Source organism: Lonchura striata, chromosome 1, assembly GCF_050655825.1.
Source record: "Lonchura striata isolate lonStrDom1 chromosome 1, ASM5065582v1, whole genome shotgun sequence".
NCBI lineage: Eukaryota > Metazoa > Chordata > Aves > Passeriformes > Estrildidae > Lonchura > Lonchura striata.
In genome coordinates, this window is record NC_140703.1 from 86111957 (window position 1) to 86128968 (window position 17012).

At 40.3% G+C, this 17012-nt stretch overlaps 1 protein-coding gene across 1 annotated transcript; it reads right to left on the reverse strand.

The window, feature by feature from the left end:
* Nucleotides 1–989: 989 nt before the first annotated feature.
* NIPA1 (NIPA magnesium transporter 1) lies at nt 990–16411 on the reverse strand. The gene is made up of 5 exons (XM_021546611.3): nt 16182–16411; nt 12971–13018; nt 8987–9077; nt 7575–7735; nt 990–6321 (listed from the first exon to the last, which is right to left on the reverse strand). Exons 1-5 carry the CDS (start codon nt 16339–16341, stop codon nt 5810–5812), a joined length of 972 nt encoding a protein of 323 aa, XP_021402286.1. The 5' UTR covers nt 16342–16411; the 3' UTR covers nt 990–5809.
* Nucleotides 16412–17012: the final 601 nt, after the last annotated feature.

The window sequence follows — 17012 nt, forward strand, 5'->3', positions numbered from 1 at the left end:
CAAGACAGGGATAGCTGAATTTTCTTGCTAACAACATACAGACTCCTTATCCTACGTACTTAAAAGTCAGAGATGCTGCATGCAGAACTGAAAGCCTTTCAAGGTTTCTGGTCTATCTTTGTACATTCCATTAATATCATAAATACCTTTAAAAATAAAATTGCAACAAAAAATACATACCAATTTTTTCCACTGCATACATTTAATATTATTGAGGAGCTAGTTTCCTTGTTTAAAGATAACTTTGAATTTTGACTGGCAATATTATCAATGCATCCCCTAAAACACAAATGCACAGAATGAAGCAGTTCTTAATCATAAATCCCATTAAAAAAACAAAAACCCAGCCAACCAAAATCTAAGACACACACACACACACACACAGAGAGAGAGACTCTAAGTTATTTATTTGCCAGTACCTGATACAAGAGGCTAGGAATTTCAGATGAAGAATGAGATGGGCAATCACTGTAATTTTCCAAGAAATTCTTTCTACAGAGAGCTATTATTGCAGACAGTAAATTAGACTTGTGACACAGACTTCTTTACAGCTGTTGCCACTTGATGCACACCCAACTGTGGAGCAGTAAATCTTGAAATAGAAGCTCTAGCAAGTACCCGATGTACAGCAGTGCAGGAATAGAGCACATGTTAACCCTGAATACACAGTTTGAAGTGACACAAGCCCCAGCAAATATTTTTGCCAGAGAAGTCTTTATTCTACCTGTGAGCGACCTTCAGTCCAATGGAGACATTAAGACTGCAGCCTGCTGGTAGGTACCGGTACAGGGCAACTGAGCCCTTCGCAGACCAACTGATGTGTACTCATGCAAGAATCTGCTACTCTGATTAAAAGCAAAGTTGCTATTTTATGAAAGGGTAATGGAAACAGTTTAGGCTTATGAATTGGAATTAGCCTGTGAAGCAGTGTGTGGGAAACCTGATTTCCCCCCGACCCCATTTGCTAAAAACAATTCACAAAACAAGCATTGAGCTAGAAATAAATCATTTATTTTAAAACAATACAGGTTAATAAATAGATTAGTTATCAGAAAACTTAATAAATAGCCTTTTATAATTTACACAAGGCAAATACAACATGCCTATAACTATTTTTTAAAAAGCAAAGAGTAAGCTTGACTTGTAAGCCATTAACAAATCTATATATACATTATTTGGAAGCTAATAAAATAAACCGCTTTTATGTAATCTGTAGTAACTATATTGCAAGAGCATTGAAGCAACCAAATCTGGCATTGTATTTTTGTTGCCAACTACCTTTTCCCTATATCCCATTAGAACTACTTTTTACATTCCAGGGAAAAAAAGGAGGGGGGGGAAATTAAAAAAAATAAAAAAAAAAGAAAAAAAGAGAAAGTTACACAGTTTTAAAAAATTGACTTAAAAATACCCTTTTTGTGTAATCTTTTCCAATATTTTCCACTCTATAGAGCAACTGTCTGGGGAGGGATGTGGACATGGAAGGACCCAACACAAGCACAAACAATAAAGAAACCCTAAACTTATTTGCAGCTTTTAAAAAGAAATTTCTTAATCCATAACATTTCAACATTGCTGTCTGATACACTTGGGCATTAGTAATGATAACTGTTGACAACATTGGTGCCTAACACAGTACACATTGAAATTCTGCATTCTGTAAGCCCACAGATAGCACCAAAGAATTATTACAAAGATAACAGGTAACAGATAAATATTTGATAATGCTTGATTTAACAGTAAAACTTCAGCAGTTACACCATCTCAAGACAACCAGGGAATATCTGTAGAATCCTTGATGTCTTATATATATGAAAAAAGGATGGGGGGGGGGTTGCAATGTGCAAACAACTTCCCATTTAAAGTACCCCTTATTTATTAACTCCAAATTTTTTCAAATGCAAAGCCTGTATTTTTTAAAAATAAAATGAAAGCTCAAGCTCACTTTCTAGTATTTCAACAACTTAATCCAGTGTTCTGATTTTTCAGTGCTAGTTACTTCAGAAAAATACATATGTTCCAGTAAAATCAATATTATTAACAGGAAGCCTCACTTGTCAAACTGTGATGATAGGTTCTTATTGATGTTAGTTGCAGTTCACTAATAATAGGCTCTATTTACACATACAGAGTCCTGGAAAGTCAATACAGCAGATAACTTGTTTAGATATTTTTCTTTTTTTACAGAAGTACTTGAAGTGTAACAAATGTGGTTTTTTGTTGTATCAAAAAGGTTTCTTTTCTCCTACTGAACATTTGAGGGGGTTTTGTGTTTGATACCTAATAGAGATCGTGATTGACAAATGCAAATCCTCCATACACTGAAGGGAAAATTATTAAAGAGTTATCCTCAAGTGAGTACCAAGTAAATATGTTTGACATGTATAACAGAAGTCAGACATACAGAGTGAAACACCTTTCCTGTGGATTTGAACATAATTCAAATGCATTCCACCACTGTAATGAGCCCACTTTTTCTATGTGTAGCCTCTCCCACTTCTAGTTTGGAATCACAACTGAAGTCATCTGGCTTGCAGCTATCAATGCATATAACACAATGAGAACATGAAAAAAGCAGACCCATGAGGGATGCCAGAGCTCAGGAGACAACTATGCACATTTGCTCCCTGAGATGATGGAACTTGGTTATCTGTCTTATTCAAAGTGCTTACTTGTCAAAGGGGAGGGGAGAAAAAGAGGGAACAGCTAAAATTCAACTTCTACAGTGCCTCCTTTTAAATCAGAAAAGTAATGGGACTAAAAAAGGTAGGACACCTAGAAAGAGGAGGGCGTGGGATGGAGGGGTAAAGAATTATATCAACAGTGACAACAGAAAATGCTAATACATTTCTAAAGTTAGAACTGAACCAGATCCAGGTACAGCAGAACTTGAAAGAGCACTGCTACACACTGAACGAAGTAGCAAAAATAAAGCTTCCAGTTACTTAGCATTCAAGAAGTAAAAGGCTGCAGATACAAATGATGTGCAAGGCCACGAGAATTTCTTTCACCTTATGTGCTGGCTTTTGACATCTTTGTTTTAAACATCAAGATTAATCAGACATTTCTAGAAAGCTCATCACAGATGAGGAGCAGCTGGGGAGAAGAGAAGAAAACTGTGCTGATACTTATCAGTGGTTACAATGGTCAGAGGACCACAGAACACGGTTGTTACTTTATTCTTCCTCTGCATAGTGAGCACTTACCAAGTAAACTTCATGTGGTGCAGAAAATGTCAAGGTTTAGACAGGGCAATCAAGTTATTCTGAATCTAACATTTACTAATAATTTGCATATGCATCTAACATACTAGGACAGGCACTTTATAAATAATTAATAATTAATTTTAAAAACAACTAAGACAAACAAATATGGCTAAAGAAGGAGTAGGATGAGACCACAATAATTTCCATTCTGACCTAAAGATTTTCAGAGAAGTCTTCAGAGATTGAAGGCTAATACAAAACCAACATACAACTCATGATCTCTGAAGCTGAATTTTGAAAAGACAACTTGACTGCTTCAGAAAAGAGATAACATTGTTTTAAAAAGTAGGTTAGTACAGGTCTTATAACCTATGTGCAATTCCAGGTTCAATTGAAAAAAAAGGGGGAATTAATATGACTAAATATGAATGTTTGCTGAGAACCAAGATGCCATCTTCCAATCAATACTGGACAGAGGCTAATTTTACCAGGTTTCCTAGCCCAATTACTCTCATCTACAATTCTAAGACTTTCTAAAACCTTGCACAATATTTGAAAATCCTAGAAGATGGTCTTTTCTCTATTAGAGCTATTCTATTTCATTAAGATACCCAGTTCCTGTGTGTTGGTCTATAACAATGCACATTTCTGCAAACTCAGAGCCATTCCCTGCAATATGGAGTTTTAAAACAACCTTGCAAATAACATAGTAGGGCTCTTACTCCCTCAGAAGAATACCTTCAGAACACTAAATCTTTTGGATTCACTTTTGCAATTATTGTTACCATTAATAGGGCTTACAAGATTCATTTTAAATGAAAATGGAGGCCGAGTTTTAAGGAAATCTCAATTCAGGTCAACAAAAAACATCACAAGAGCAGACAGTATCACTCCTCACTAATCAGCATCCATGGTCCTGTCAGGCAGCTACAAAATGACATTCATCATTTCTTGATAAAATATTCTGATTTTTCTCAAATACTGTCTTGTAATCACATTGGGATTTTCTGTTTTCTTGGGAGATATTCTGAACTAGAGATGCTGAGCTGCACTGCACTCTTGCATTTTTGTACTTAGATGGAAACAAACATTAATTGCTTTTCAAGCTTTCAGCTTTTTGACTCATGATGTTTTTGCTACCAAATATAAGTAGAACATGAAATTAACTATTTCATTCTTTAATGTCTCAATATTCTGTAAATGGTTTAAACTGAGCTGTTCAGAGTCATCCTCATCATAGCTTAAGCTGGCTGTATTTCTTGTCAAAATATTACAACTGAAGTGTTCACACAAGTCTATGAATTACTGATCTGACTATTAATGTTCCCATCAGTTACCTAAAACTCAGCTCTTTGAATGCTTTCGGGTTTTTTTTTTTCAGTCTTTAACCTCCTTTTCCCACGTTACAAGAACATCAGATCTTCTTTTTTGAGCTATGAGAAATCTCATGCTCTTCTCTCTTAAATTTCCTTTTTGTGGTCCCTATTTTTTAGCTGTTTCACAAAATGATCTCCTGCATTTAGTCACTAAACTAAACTAAAAGTATGCTGGACTGATTTCAACACTCCTCTTCCTATTAGGACTGTGAGTTTTTCAGAAGCTGTCAAGGCATCCAGGGGTTTCAGTTCAGGTTTGTAAATTCTTCCAAAAACATATGGTCCTTCTAGATGCTTTATGTGTTTAGAATTTGAATATAGTCCAATATTATAGACAATGAAATTGAATTATTAAACTGGTATAGGCCATCTGAAAAAAATACATTCAAAATTATGCAGTATTTTTTGATTGCAAAGGCACTGAAACAGTTCCGAGCTGCTTACAGATGAGCCACCATGTAGGCAGTGAGCCTGTGCATCATTTCCACATCCTTCACAGTCTTTCCACCTGCTCCCAATTAAAAGTCTCAGATGAATGTAGTATGTCTTAATATATGTAAGTTACAAAGAAAAATGCATACCTGGACACTACCATGAGCTGATAAGTAATTAGTGAAAGATATTTAAGGGTCCACAGCTCTCTATAAAGATTTCAATTTACAATTCCCCTGTGTCTTCACCACATGGCAGACAAAGTTGCCAAGACAGTCACTAAAAAGAACAAATCTACAGTCCATGATCCAACAAATTCACAGCCTTGACAGTGAAGACGTTGTTATACCAAGATTCACAAACCATTCCACTTACTTTTCCCCTCTTATTTTAAGGTATACATCACTTATGATGAAAGGTATCAGATTGAGTGCATTAGAAACTGATGTCCTCTGCCCACAGAAATGGTACCTCAGAAGTCACAATACAAGCTTTCACACAAGTCTGTCAGAATATTCACAGAGCTTTTCTGATGGACTACCTTTTACAGTGAGGAAATACATCGGTCTCTATGCTGACTCAATTAGTAGCTCCAATTAAGGTCATTTATTGTGTTGACTAGGTTACATGGACAGCTGTTCCTTTGAAACTGGATGGAGGCCTCCAATTCATTTCACATAGGCCACCAAATTGTTAGAGGGCAGTTACCAACCTGAATCCTATTTGAAATGGTGACCTAGAAATGAACGGCTCTGCATCCTTCCCTGAGCCATCCAGTTTCCCCTCAGAAATATTTTAATCTGTCTTCATGTTAGGTTTGTTTAAATCTCCAATATTGAAGTTGAATTCCTTGAAGACTTGTATAAGAACAATTCCAATAGACACTGTGGTGAATCCACAAGCCATGCCCAAAAAATCTACGACTCCTACATTACTCCATTCCCTGAAAAGGATGGCTGAAGCCAGCAGGACTAGGGTGGTAAACACAACATAGTAGATGGCACCAAACACAGAGGAGTCAAAACACTCCAGTGCTTTATTGATGTATCTGAACTGAATGATAATGCTACATCCTAATACTGCCAGAAGTACCAGACAGAGGTACAGAGCCCTTTGGCTTGATGGGTTATTGTGAAAGATATCTTGAGCAGCCAGCCCAATGCCTTTTGTGCTGGGAACAGTGAAACTGCCCAACAGAGAGCAAATACTGATGTAAACCATAATATTAGTAGGTCCATGAGCTGGAGCTATCCAGAAGATAAGCAGGAGAAGCATTAGCAGCACTATGCAGAGATAACCCACGAAAACTGGAAAACAAAAAGAAAACAAACAGTATCAAGATAAGAACTCTTGGTCTTCTAAAGATTTTAGCAGGCAAATCATGTCCTAGCAGTGGCTTTGAGGTATACATCACAATTAAGATTTGCTATTGAAGATAGACCCAAATCACTGAGCTTCCAGAAATATTGGCATCCACGATTGATGTTGTCATGTTCTTTGGGAAAAACAAATGTAGAAAATTACACACTGCGGCACATTTGAAATGGATTTCAGATAGCATTTTTAATCTTATTCTCTTTTCCATTAGCACTATACTCTTTAAAGTCTCCTAAGACAGACAGAAGGATAACACCTCATTCATAATCATTAAGGCACAGTGTGTGGATCCAGCAAAGAGCTTAAACATAAAGTTAGATCCCACTAAGGTGAGCACATGAGTAGAGACAACAAACATGAGGCCATATTATTTACATTATACCATCACTACATGTATAAGACCAGTGAAGGACATTTCATGCTTTACAGTTTTTAAAAAATACATAGCCAATGCATTTTGTTCAGATTTAAATGGTAAACTAAGACAAAATTTTTTTTTTTCTTTGTTTGCAGACGTTTTGAATAGCTGATGTTACTAGGTTTGAGTATCTCTCACTTAAAAAAAAACCACAAAAAACAAAGCAGTTTAGCTCTTAAGCAAGAAAAATAAAAATTGGCCTGGAACATATTAGTACCAGTATGTGTCTCACCAGCTGGTGAGAAAGAACAGGCATTTCAGCATATGTCTCAACAGCCTATTTCTACATACCTTTGTTGTGTAAATAAATCTCGGCACATAACCGGTATTCAGTATAAACTTTTAATTTAAAAACCATGGAGAAATAAAGGAGAGAAGAAAGACAGTATTTTTTGGTTTGTATAAAACAACTTAAATGGAGGTCCTAGATTTATACTTTTCATTTCTAAATAGCAAGATACAGTCTTTCATAATGTTACAAAATTACAAGTTCAACTGGCCATTGTCTGAGCTTGCTGTGCAGGATAATGTTTTCAAAAGTATCCATGCTCTCCTTTCTGCACACATGTCCCAATAAATACGACAAGTTCTAAGAAGAGTGGGGCATAGTTTTCTTACACAAAACCTGTACTGATCTGCCTCTGTCATGTCATGACTTCTTCATAAGTCAGTTTCCCTACCTGGTAGAAGTGGTAAGCCTCTTCCTCAAGCATGCTCCTGCTCAACCTCAGAAAATCATTATGAATTAATGAAAAAACAAATTACCTGGATTTGTAAGCTTCTCTTCAAGCTCAGCCTGAGTCGTTACACTCTCGGACTTTGGGGAATGGATAATGAGAACAACAGACCCAGCACAGCTCAGCAAACACCCCAGCTTGCCAAGAATATTCAGCTTCTCTTTCAGCAGGTAAGAAGCTAAGATGGACCTTTGAAAAGAGGAAGAAAAATAGAAATTTGACTACATCCTGTTAATAATGTTTGACAGTGCTGTGCCATATGAATTTCCCCTTTAAAGGAGTATTATCAAAAACTGATAAATTCTCAAAATGTGTTTATGACTTACCTGAGGAAAGATTAATCCATTTCCAGTTTTACTCAATACTTGACATCTCACCTTAGGGGAAAAAACCCAAAACAACACAACAAAACAAGACAAAAATCCCAACAAAACTCCTAGCCACAACACCCCAAAAAACAAAACCACATCACCCCCTCAAACCCCTCCCCAAACAACCAAAACCTCTCAAACCAGACATCTGGCCCCAGAGGCAGACATCTACGCACTACCAATTTGATGAGCTGACAAAAAGGCCCATTTCATAGGTGCTAAGCAGTCATGAGATAAAAGTAACCTTTGGTTACAAAGATCCCAGGGCTGGGCTCAGATATGTAGTTGACCAAAGTAAGCAAAAAAAATAATAGGTGGTACTTAGAGCACCATCAGTGTGCTTCATAGTCATAGAACTAAAGAGGGACATGAAGCAATGCCATCTACACTCTGAAGCAGATGATCAGTGTAGTCACAATTCAGCAGGCAACAGAAAAATCTCAAGGCTTTGTTTTCAAAGAGTTGTGCTTTTTTACTGCAGTGGTTCCACAACTGTAGCTCATCTATTCACAAAATATTCATTACATATTAAACTCTTTAAACTCACTGCCTTTTCTGTGCCTATCACAAACATAACTTCTAAGAAGTTGGGGGCATGCGTGTACAAGGAACTCTCTTGAGTTTTTCTCCTTGGAAAGAGGCCAGATCCAATGAAATGAAATCAGTATCAATAAACACAAGTGAGCTATCCACAGCTGTGGATAGCTGGGTAGAGAAAGACTGTGAGACAAAAGGAAAGATCAGCATAGTAAGGGAACTGTGAACAAGAGACAGGCAGAAGAGTCCAGAATAACCACAGACAAGGGAGGGGAAAAAAAAAAAAAGTTTATCTGTTCCAAATAATAGTGAAAGCTAAAAGCAGAAGATATTCAGGAAAACCCTTCTTCACCACTGCCTTCCCCCAGCCATACTTTCCTGGGGAAAAATAGGAGTAGGTGACATTGTAACACATCATGAACAGCCATAAGCCTAACATTTCTCAGTGGATCTCCAGGGAGCACAGAGTCCATCTGACATTTTATTAAATAGTAATGACATCCAGATAAGAACAAGAAAAGCAAACTCTTACCCAAATGGAACGCCAAGAGCTCCCAAGGGCGTCACTAGCACAGTTGGGACTGCAGTGTAGGCCAAGAAATTCCCTATTTGACCCAGTGCCACTGTCAAGAGAACCAGAAATAAGCCTTTAAACTCCTTTGTAAAAATAAGTAATCAAAACTTGCCCAATACTGTTTGGGAAAGACTGACCTAACTGGAAAACAGATGTTACAATTTTCTTAGTTCTGTTAATTTTGCACATAAACAAAATGGCTGGAAATTTTCTATAGTGTTGTATTTGTTAATACAGGATTTATATTTGCCACACAAGATTATCCAAGTGGGCACAGTAAATAATCTAATTTGTAACTTCTCTTAGTCAAATATAAATAAAACTATGAATTAGAAACACTCATGGATTATAATCTCAGTATTACACTCAAATATTTGAATGAGGAGTAAAAGTATATCTAATCCATGGTTTCATCTTTAGAATATGCATTCACGTAAAACAAAAGTACTTGATTATAGTTCCTAATAGCAGTGCTAGTATTTTTGGGGGAAATGGAGACAGTGCTGAGGAATCTTCTACTGAAACACTAAGCACATGCATAAGGGCTCTTCAATATACTACATCAACTTTTCATAACACTGTGTAACATCCAGAGTCATTCCTGACTGTAAAAAGAACATGCCTGACAAAACACAGTAACAGCCTCAACGTTATTTTTCTTTCCTCCAGTAAAAGCAAATTCCAAGATATACCACAGTGTTGCACATCACAGCTGTGAAAACAGTTGTGTTCAAGTTTTCAGATAAAAAATAAAAGCTGGATGGTTTTGCAAGTGCTGGCAAGTTTATAATAGGTCAACTTGCATAGTTACAGGGTCTGTGGTAATTGGCAAGAAGCTAGAGATTGAGCACAAATTACATACTGCTCAAATTTCCAGTTGCAGTTAAAAGCCATTATCAGCATTTAAAAACATTTCAAGAATCCAAGATGTATTTGTGCTCAGGCTGGCACTGCCCTCAACTATCAAATATCATTACGATCACCCAATTTTTTACATCTGCAAAGCATTCTGCAAATGTTAATTAATTTACCAATTTAGCTCACATTATCAGTAGAGCTGAAGACCTGTGTAGCCTACAGAAAATATGAAGGAGACAAACAAACTCACAAAACTGCAGAGTGTGGAAAAATTATACTAATTAAATTCACCGAGGCTTTCTCTATATGCAGGAGTGAGATGGAGAAATTGATGAACAGCATTTCGAAGGCACAAAAGACAGTGGTGGTCTCTCCCTGTCCCTGGGAACAGAGTAACTCGGTTATCAGCCTCAGGCTGTTTGGAGATCTATGCAGCAACTCTGGCATTATCTTCAAGGCATCTGAAGGCATTGGGGCAGATCTTGGATGGAGAATGGTGCACTCTGCATTTCTGCAGATTTCATACATTTCCAAATGACTCGGACAAAAGGTTGCTTTTTTTTGGAGATCAAGTGTCTTAACTTTTTGTTGGAAGAACTCTTTAACAGATGGACAAACATCAATCCATAACGTAGATCTCCAAAGTTTCAGTCACATGGAACATATTGTAAGGCAACTGATCTTACTGGAGATTTTCCATATCACCATGTAGTAATAACCAGTAGTACTAACAGTCCCTTACCACTACAAATGACAGACCAGGACTAGTTAACATCAATTAAAAAAAAGAATCTCAGTGATTGTTACCATCTACCTGATGTTGAGGACCTTTGCTGCCAACCTATCCAGTCATCTCTGAACAGAAATTCCTCATCAGATACATCAGAGTGCTGTTAAGTCAAGACATGACTTCAGTTTGTGAAGGCACACCAAGCTTTTAATATGATAAACAAGTACCAGTACCCTTGAAGTTACTGCAACAAAAAACCTGATGCACACTGGCATGTTTCCATTAGCAAGGAGACCAAGAGTAGACCTGTACAGCAAAGGATATCTATTCTAGGCATGCCAGGGGGTTTATTTCAGACTAACTTCAGCCTGCTCCCACTAACTTCAAGTCTATTTGCAGCTCACATGCATCAAGTACATTAAGTATGTTCCTAGAATTCATCTTCCAACCTACTTTCATTTTAAAGACCAGGTTAGGAGCCCCAGCTCTGCTATGAAATGTTAAATACAGCCCAATCTATGGTGACAAACAGGAGATGCACTTCACAAGTGTACTCCCCATCTGTAATACAACACTAATGCAGATGTTTTCACTATAAGAACCAGCCACATCTATGCTGCTATCAAAACCTGCACTGAAACTAATTAATTAGCCAATTAATTAGTTTAATGATCATTGAAATACCTGTACATATGCTGCAATCACTCTTTTGACTACAGAGTAGGGAAAAATCCCTTAGCAGAATGTGCAGCCCTTCCTCTGAAGTCTTCAGTAATCCAGTGAATCCCAGGGCCCCCAAACAGTTGGGCATCATTATGCTGAGTCAGCATGCCAACACAGAAACACTTATTCACCATCTGAACAAGTTGAGAGAGTTTATGTGGCTTTTGTTAGTCATCCAAACTCCAAATTCTCTGCTTGAGAAAATGATGTCAACTGTTATCATTTCACCCAGATAACTGGGGGTATTGCTAATTCCACAAGTAACACTTTTCCCCTAATAGCACCTTTCTCTGCATCCCATAGGTACCCTGGCCCTTGCTATTGCTGTTTGTGACTGTGCTGCCATTGTGAATCTGTAATATCCACAAATAATTCCTCTTGCTCGGTTCCTCGGTAAAGCTACTAAGGTTTTGTTTTGAAATACCTGTGTCTAGCTACTGCAAAAAAGCCAACTGATGCCATTCCCTTCAGCTGTTTTGCCTTAATTAAATTCTGTCAACTCTTTTAAGCATGAAATTGTTTTCTCTGATTCACCAAAGATAAGTCCTGTAATAAAACCTCCCTTTTTTTAACTCCTTCTGCTAGAGATTAAATGATGAATTCTCAAATTCAGGAGCCTCAGGAGTAATAAACAGTGACTGATGCACAGATTTACTTCTACTTAGGCAGTAGTGATCCTGTCAGGGGAGGAAGCTGTCAAAGAACTACTTAAACTTAGGTTAAATGAGCTGAGAGCTGAGGATTTTCCTTCTGAAGCTCTGTTGGCTTCTACACTTGCTGTGACCTTTGTCCTTCAATGGGATCGATTGGTTTTCATTCCTTCTGCATAGCTTCAAGATAACAAAACCACAAATCAGGGACTTACCTTGCTACCACAAAACCAGGGGCACAACTGGACTCATATACTTCTCAGAAAGAGCATCAGAACTTTCCAAATAATTCACAAAAGGCTGGATTAGAGTCTAAAGGTGCGGTATGATTCTAAGCTTGTGGGCAGGCTGATGTGTAAGGGGAGAAAGCTAGTTGCTCCCCATGCTCCAGATTCACATCAGAGAATGAACTTGGTGTTAGCAGAGCTACAAAGATATTAAGGGTAAAATTACACTGATCTCATATCAGCACTACAGAAGGCTTTGCATTAATCTTGCCAATTAAAAGCAAAACTCTATCAGTTGAACAAGAAACCAAAAGCATTTTGGGTTTTTTTTTTTAATGGAGGCTGGTTAAATGCTTTCTGATCTACAACATAACATGTGCTCAATGAGCCCTTTTGTGCAGAGCAACAATTTTTAATTCAGCTTTGACTTTTATTAAAAACTGAGCTGGCCAGTGCAGTACAGAGACACAAACCATACAGGAACCTAGAGTCAGAGCAGTATGTGGCTGCCAAGGGCTGCAAGTACCAAAAGATGTCTGACTTACGTTTGTCCCAGCTCTTTGCCTCTGCAAACACCACCAGGCATGGTAGCCATAGTAAGAGTTTACTAAAAGTGGAATATTTCTAGGGATGAAAATTCCTTGAAAAGGGAGTGTAAGATTCAAGACGAGAACCCAGATTTCCTGATGTCTCCTATCATCATCTAAGCAAAGCTCTCTTTAAAAAAAAAATTTAATTTTTTAAAGATACTTACTTGCAATAGTGCCCGACCACCATACTATATCAGTTAAGTATGAAGTACCTGGAAGTATAGGAAAATGTATCAGAAAAATATGAAATCAAAATATTGGAACTATGAAACAACACTCTCGATTATTAAAGACCTTAATCTTAAACCTATTCTTCAAGGCAACTGAATCTGAGATTAAAAAAAAAAATAGAGAGAATATTGGATTTGGCTTATGTTTCCAAGTAAGACCTTCTTAAGATAAGGTGTTAGTCAGAAGTTCTGGTTCCCAGTTTGAAGTACCTATGTGATACTAATGCAGTATTGTGTAGAAAAGCATCCAAAATATCACCAAGTGCTTCTGAGGGTGACATTTAAACATAGGAATTAGAATCACTTCTAGGAGAACTGTAAACCTATGGACACAGAACATGAATTGGCTCAGCTAGTTTGCTAACACAACCTCAGTGAAACTGTAGCAGAAAAATTGCAGCTGGGAAATTGTTTTGGCAATTTTGGTACACAGGTTTGACAGGATCATGGTGTTGCCTGATCCTCCTGCATTTAAGCATTGGGAAGTGCTACAACAGCCTCTGAATTCCTAACACAGCTCACTGTTTCAGTGAGGAGTAAAAATTCTGCATTGTCCTTAGTGCCTCCCAAACTGGAGGATGATTATTTTCACTGTCATATTATAAGCTCTTGCCTTGGGATGTGCCCAGGTGGAGCCTGTGTACCACAGAAGTTCTGCTTCTGTAGAACATCAGGGCTCATAACCACTTCCTAAACTGAAGCATGGCCTTCTCTGGGCACAACCTTGGCATCAAGTCACACTCCTATATTTTGCTCCTCTTTCGAGCAAAACAGCTCTGCAATAATTTGGGAAGATGCCCTCTCAAAAGCTGCTGGAGTAGTAGGAAATATTGTACCTACCCTGAAATCCCAAATGGAAGAAAAACACAGTCATCACTAACTCTAGAGACAGAGAAAGTATTAAGCACTTGGAAATCACACTATACAATTGAAAAGAGATGAAATATGACTAATGAAAATGGCCAGCTTTAGAGTGGGCGTAGTAATTTTTTAGACTTTTTTTATTGCATATAAAATAAAACCACTGCTGGGGGCAGAAATTGTAGAAAATATTGACTCAAGTAGGGTAACTTTGCAAAATATTTGTCACCCACTGCTGTTTCTAACTAGACAAGGATTGCTAATTACATCAATACTATATTATTGATTCAAGAGACAAGACAGAAGAGACGTGAAGTGCCTCCTTGTTAATTATACAACACCTGCTGAAGACAATGGAAAGAAGACATCATTTGACACTGGCCATCTCAGGCTCACAGCTCCAACTGCTAGATTCAAGGCGGATCCCTACTGCTTGATAACATGAAATACAGGGAAACCTGGGGTATTTTCCTGGATGCCTCCTCACTGAGCATGCCAAGAGAAAGAACTACAAAATGCTCAGCAAGATGCACAAACACCAGTAGTATCTTCAAAACAGGAAAATTTACAGCTGCTAACACTGAGAAAGCAGGCACATGCCCATCACTCACTTAACCCAGTGCTCCACTGAAAGCTCTTCAGTAAGTACACTCAAAATGGAAACTTCCTCCAGCTGCCTTGGGAGGCAAAATTATTTTTCTCTTGTGTTTGCTCACTGTTTCCCTTACAAAAAAAAAAAAAAAAAAAAAAAAAAAAAAAAAAAAGTTTGTATTTATGATGCAAACATCATCTCTTTGTGCACAATCAAAACATGGGTTACAGCCATCTTGGCGGGAAAGGGAGACTATGCTTGCAAAACAAAAGTTTGTCTGATGCCTTTAGATGTAAGATCATTGCAGAAAAAGCAAAAAATACTTTTTAGATTAGGCTGCCAGGTTATAGTGACATAGTTCCAAGCTTGCTTTTCTCCACTGCATTCATCCTGAACATGCTAGATGCAGCAGGCAATGGAAATACAAGTACAAACAAATATATATATAATACTTATTTGTATATTATTTGTATATGTACATATTTATAGATGTGCAACGTATACCGAGAAAATACTTTTTCCTGGAACTAAGAAGGATTTTTTACAAAAAAGAGTTCATAGAACTTATGGACACATGCTCATACACAGACGCCATCACCTACAAAAACAAATGGCTACTGACCACAGTAATACAATTCAAAGGCATGATGCAACCTGTGTTTACAGTCTTTCCCTTACACAAAAGCATGATACTAAAAACAAATAATTTTTTTTAAATTGCATTTTCCTATATTCAAAGCATGAAGATGCAACTAGCAAATGCTGTTCAGCTACATGCTTTGGGGAGCTCAAAGTTCAAAATAAAATTCAGAAGACCTTCACACTTGTGAAATTACAGCTTTGTTTTGGCTAAACTGTCTAGACAGCAGAGGCAGCTCCTGAATAAGTTCACCTCAGGAAATAATAATGAAGTGTGGGGTTTCCATATGAAAAATTTAAGTAATAAATTATTTCATGTTACTGCTCTGTCTCTTCTCAAAAAGAGGAAACCACCATGTGACTGATACAACTTGCGTGTGTCTCTGGAAGTGCTGGAATAACAAGTGACGAGATGTGCTGGTGCTGTTCATGGCAGGAAACTATCCAAAAAAACTTTACCACAGAAACTGGTGGTAAAGTCCCACGAATACATGAAAGAAGAACCTGTGTATGGACAGAAGTGCAGACAACACACAAGTTCCCAGTGCTGTGTTACAGCGCGACAGCCCAGCGCGCTGACCATACATCATACAGCTGTTGCTGATGCGCAGTTAACAACCGCTCGCAGCTGCCCCGCTAATACATCCCGACTGACCCCACCTGCGGCCTCTCCGCTCATTTATCACCCCCCTTGCGCCTCCATCCAGCCATGGACCTCTGATGTCAAACGCGCTTAAGGTGACAAACTGAAGCCGGCTCCCCGGTGCAGACGCCGGGAAGGTGTCCCGCACACCAGGCGACACGGCCACCCCCCCCAGGCTCTGACAAGCCCGTCCTCCCTCCCCTCGGGCGGGCCGGGTCCCTCGGCGGCGCTGCCGGCTCCGGGCCGGCGCCGCCGCAGCGCGGGGAAGGGCTGCGGGGCGAGGGAGGCGGCCGGGGCCGGGGCCCGGCACCCGGGAGGTTCCCGGGAGGTTCCCGGGAGGTTCCCGGGGGGCGGCGGGAGCCCGGGGAGGGGCGCTGCCACCCGCCGCCACCGCAGCGCCGGGCCCTTACCTCTCCCGCGGGCCCGCACGATCCCCTTCTTCTGCAGGACGAAGGTGGAGCCGTTCACCAGGCTGGAGACCACGGCCACGCTCAAGCCCAGCGACACGGCGGCGGGGCCGGGGCTCTGCGCCGCCCCCTCGCCCGCTGCCGCACCGACCGCCATCCGCATGGCCCCGGCGAGAGCTGCAGGCGCGGCGCTGCCGGGCCCAGCGCTCCCGGCGGCGGCTCTGCGCCGGGACCCGCCCTGCGCCGCGCTGCGCCGCGCCGGGGGCGGCTCCGGGCGGCGGGGCCGCGGCTCCTGGCGCGCGTCCCGCGCGGGCGCGGCAGCAGCGGGACGCCGCGGCCGCCGGGCCGCCCTTCCCCGCGCCCCCAGTGCCGCTGCGGCGGGTCCCCGGCGGCGGCAGACAGCGGGCGAGGCTCGGAGCTGCGAGCCTTCATGGGCAGGGGTGCGGGACGAGGTGTAGGGGGATGCGGAGACCAGGGGGATGTGGAGAAATGTGCACAAGGATGTGGAAGGAGGAGAGGATGACAGCAGGGCGAAGGGATGCGGAAAGACGTGCAGAGGGTTATATTGTGTTATATATTGTGCAGGACACGCGGGTCCCGCCGGGCCAGTGTTTCTGGTGTGGGAGCAGCGCTTCTTTCCAGCGCTCTCGCTTTCCCGTGGGGTTTCTAAAAATTCACGTTGGCTTCCCGGTCCGCCCGACGGAGGGATGTTGCGACGGCAGGACCAGGCGGGGGTCAAGGCTGCCCTTACAGCCGCCGCTGTGACCTGGAGCTGCGGCTCCATCCACCCTGCCGGGTCAATGTCAGGGGCAGAGCCGGACGCTCAGCCAGGCG

What these genes read in the sequence shown, in the direction of transcription:
- NIPA1 (XM_021546611.3), bottom strand. Translation starts at nt 16,341, where the DNA reads ATGCGGATGGCGGTCGGTGCGGCAGCGGGCGAGGGGGCGGCGCAGAGC. An exon ending in GTGGTCGGGCACTATTGCAA is followed by an intron (nt 9,078 to 12,970) that starts GTAAGTATCTTT and finishes TTCTCTTGACAG; the next exon opens with TGGCACTGGGTCAAATAGGG. An exon ending in GCTCTTGGCGTTCCATTTGG is followed by an intron (nt 7,736 to 8,986) that starts GTAAGAGTTTGC and finishes CTCTTTTCAAAG; the next exon opens with GTCCATCTTAGCTTCTTACC.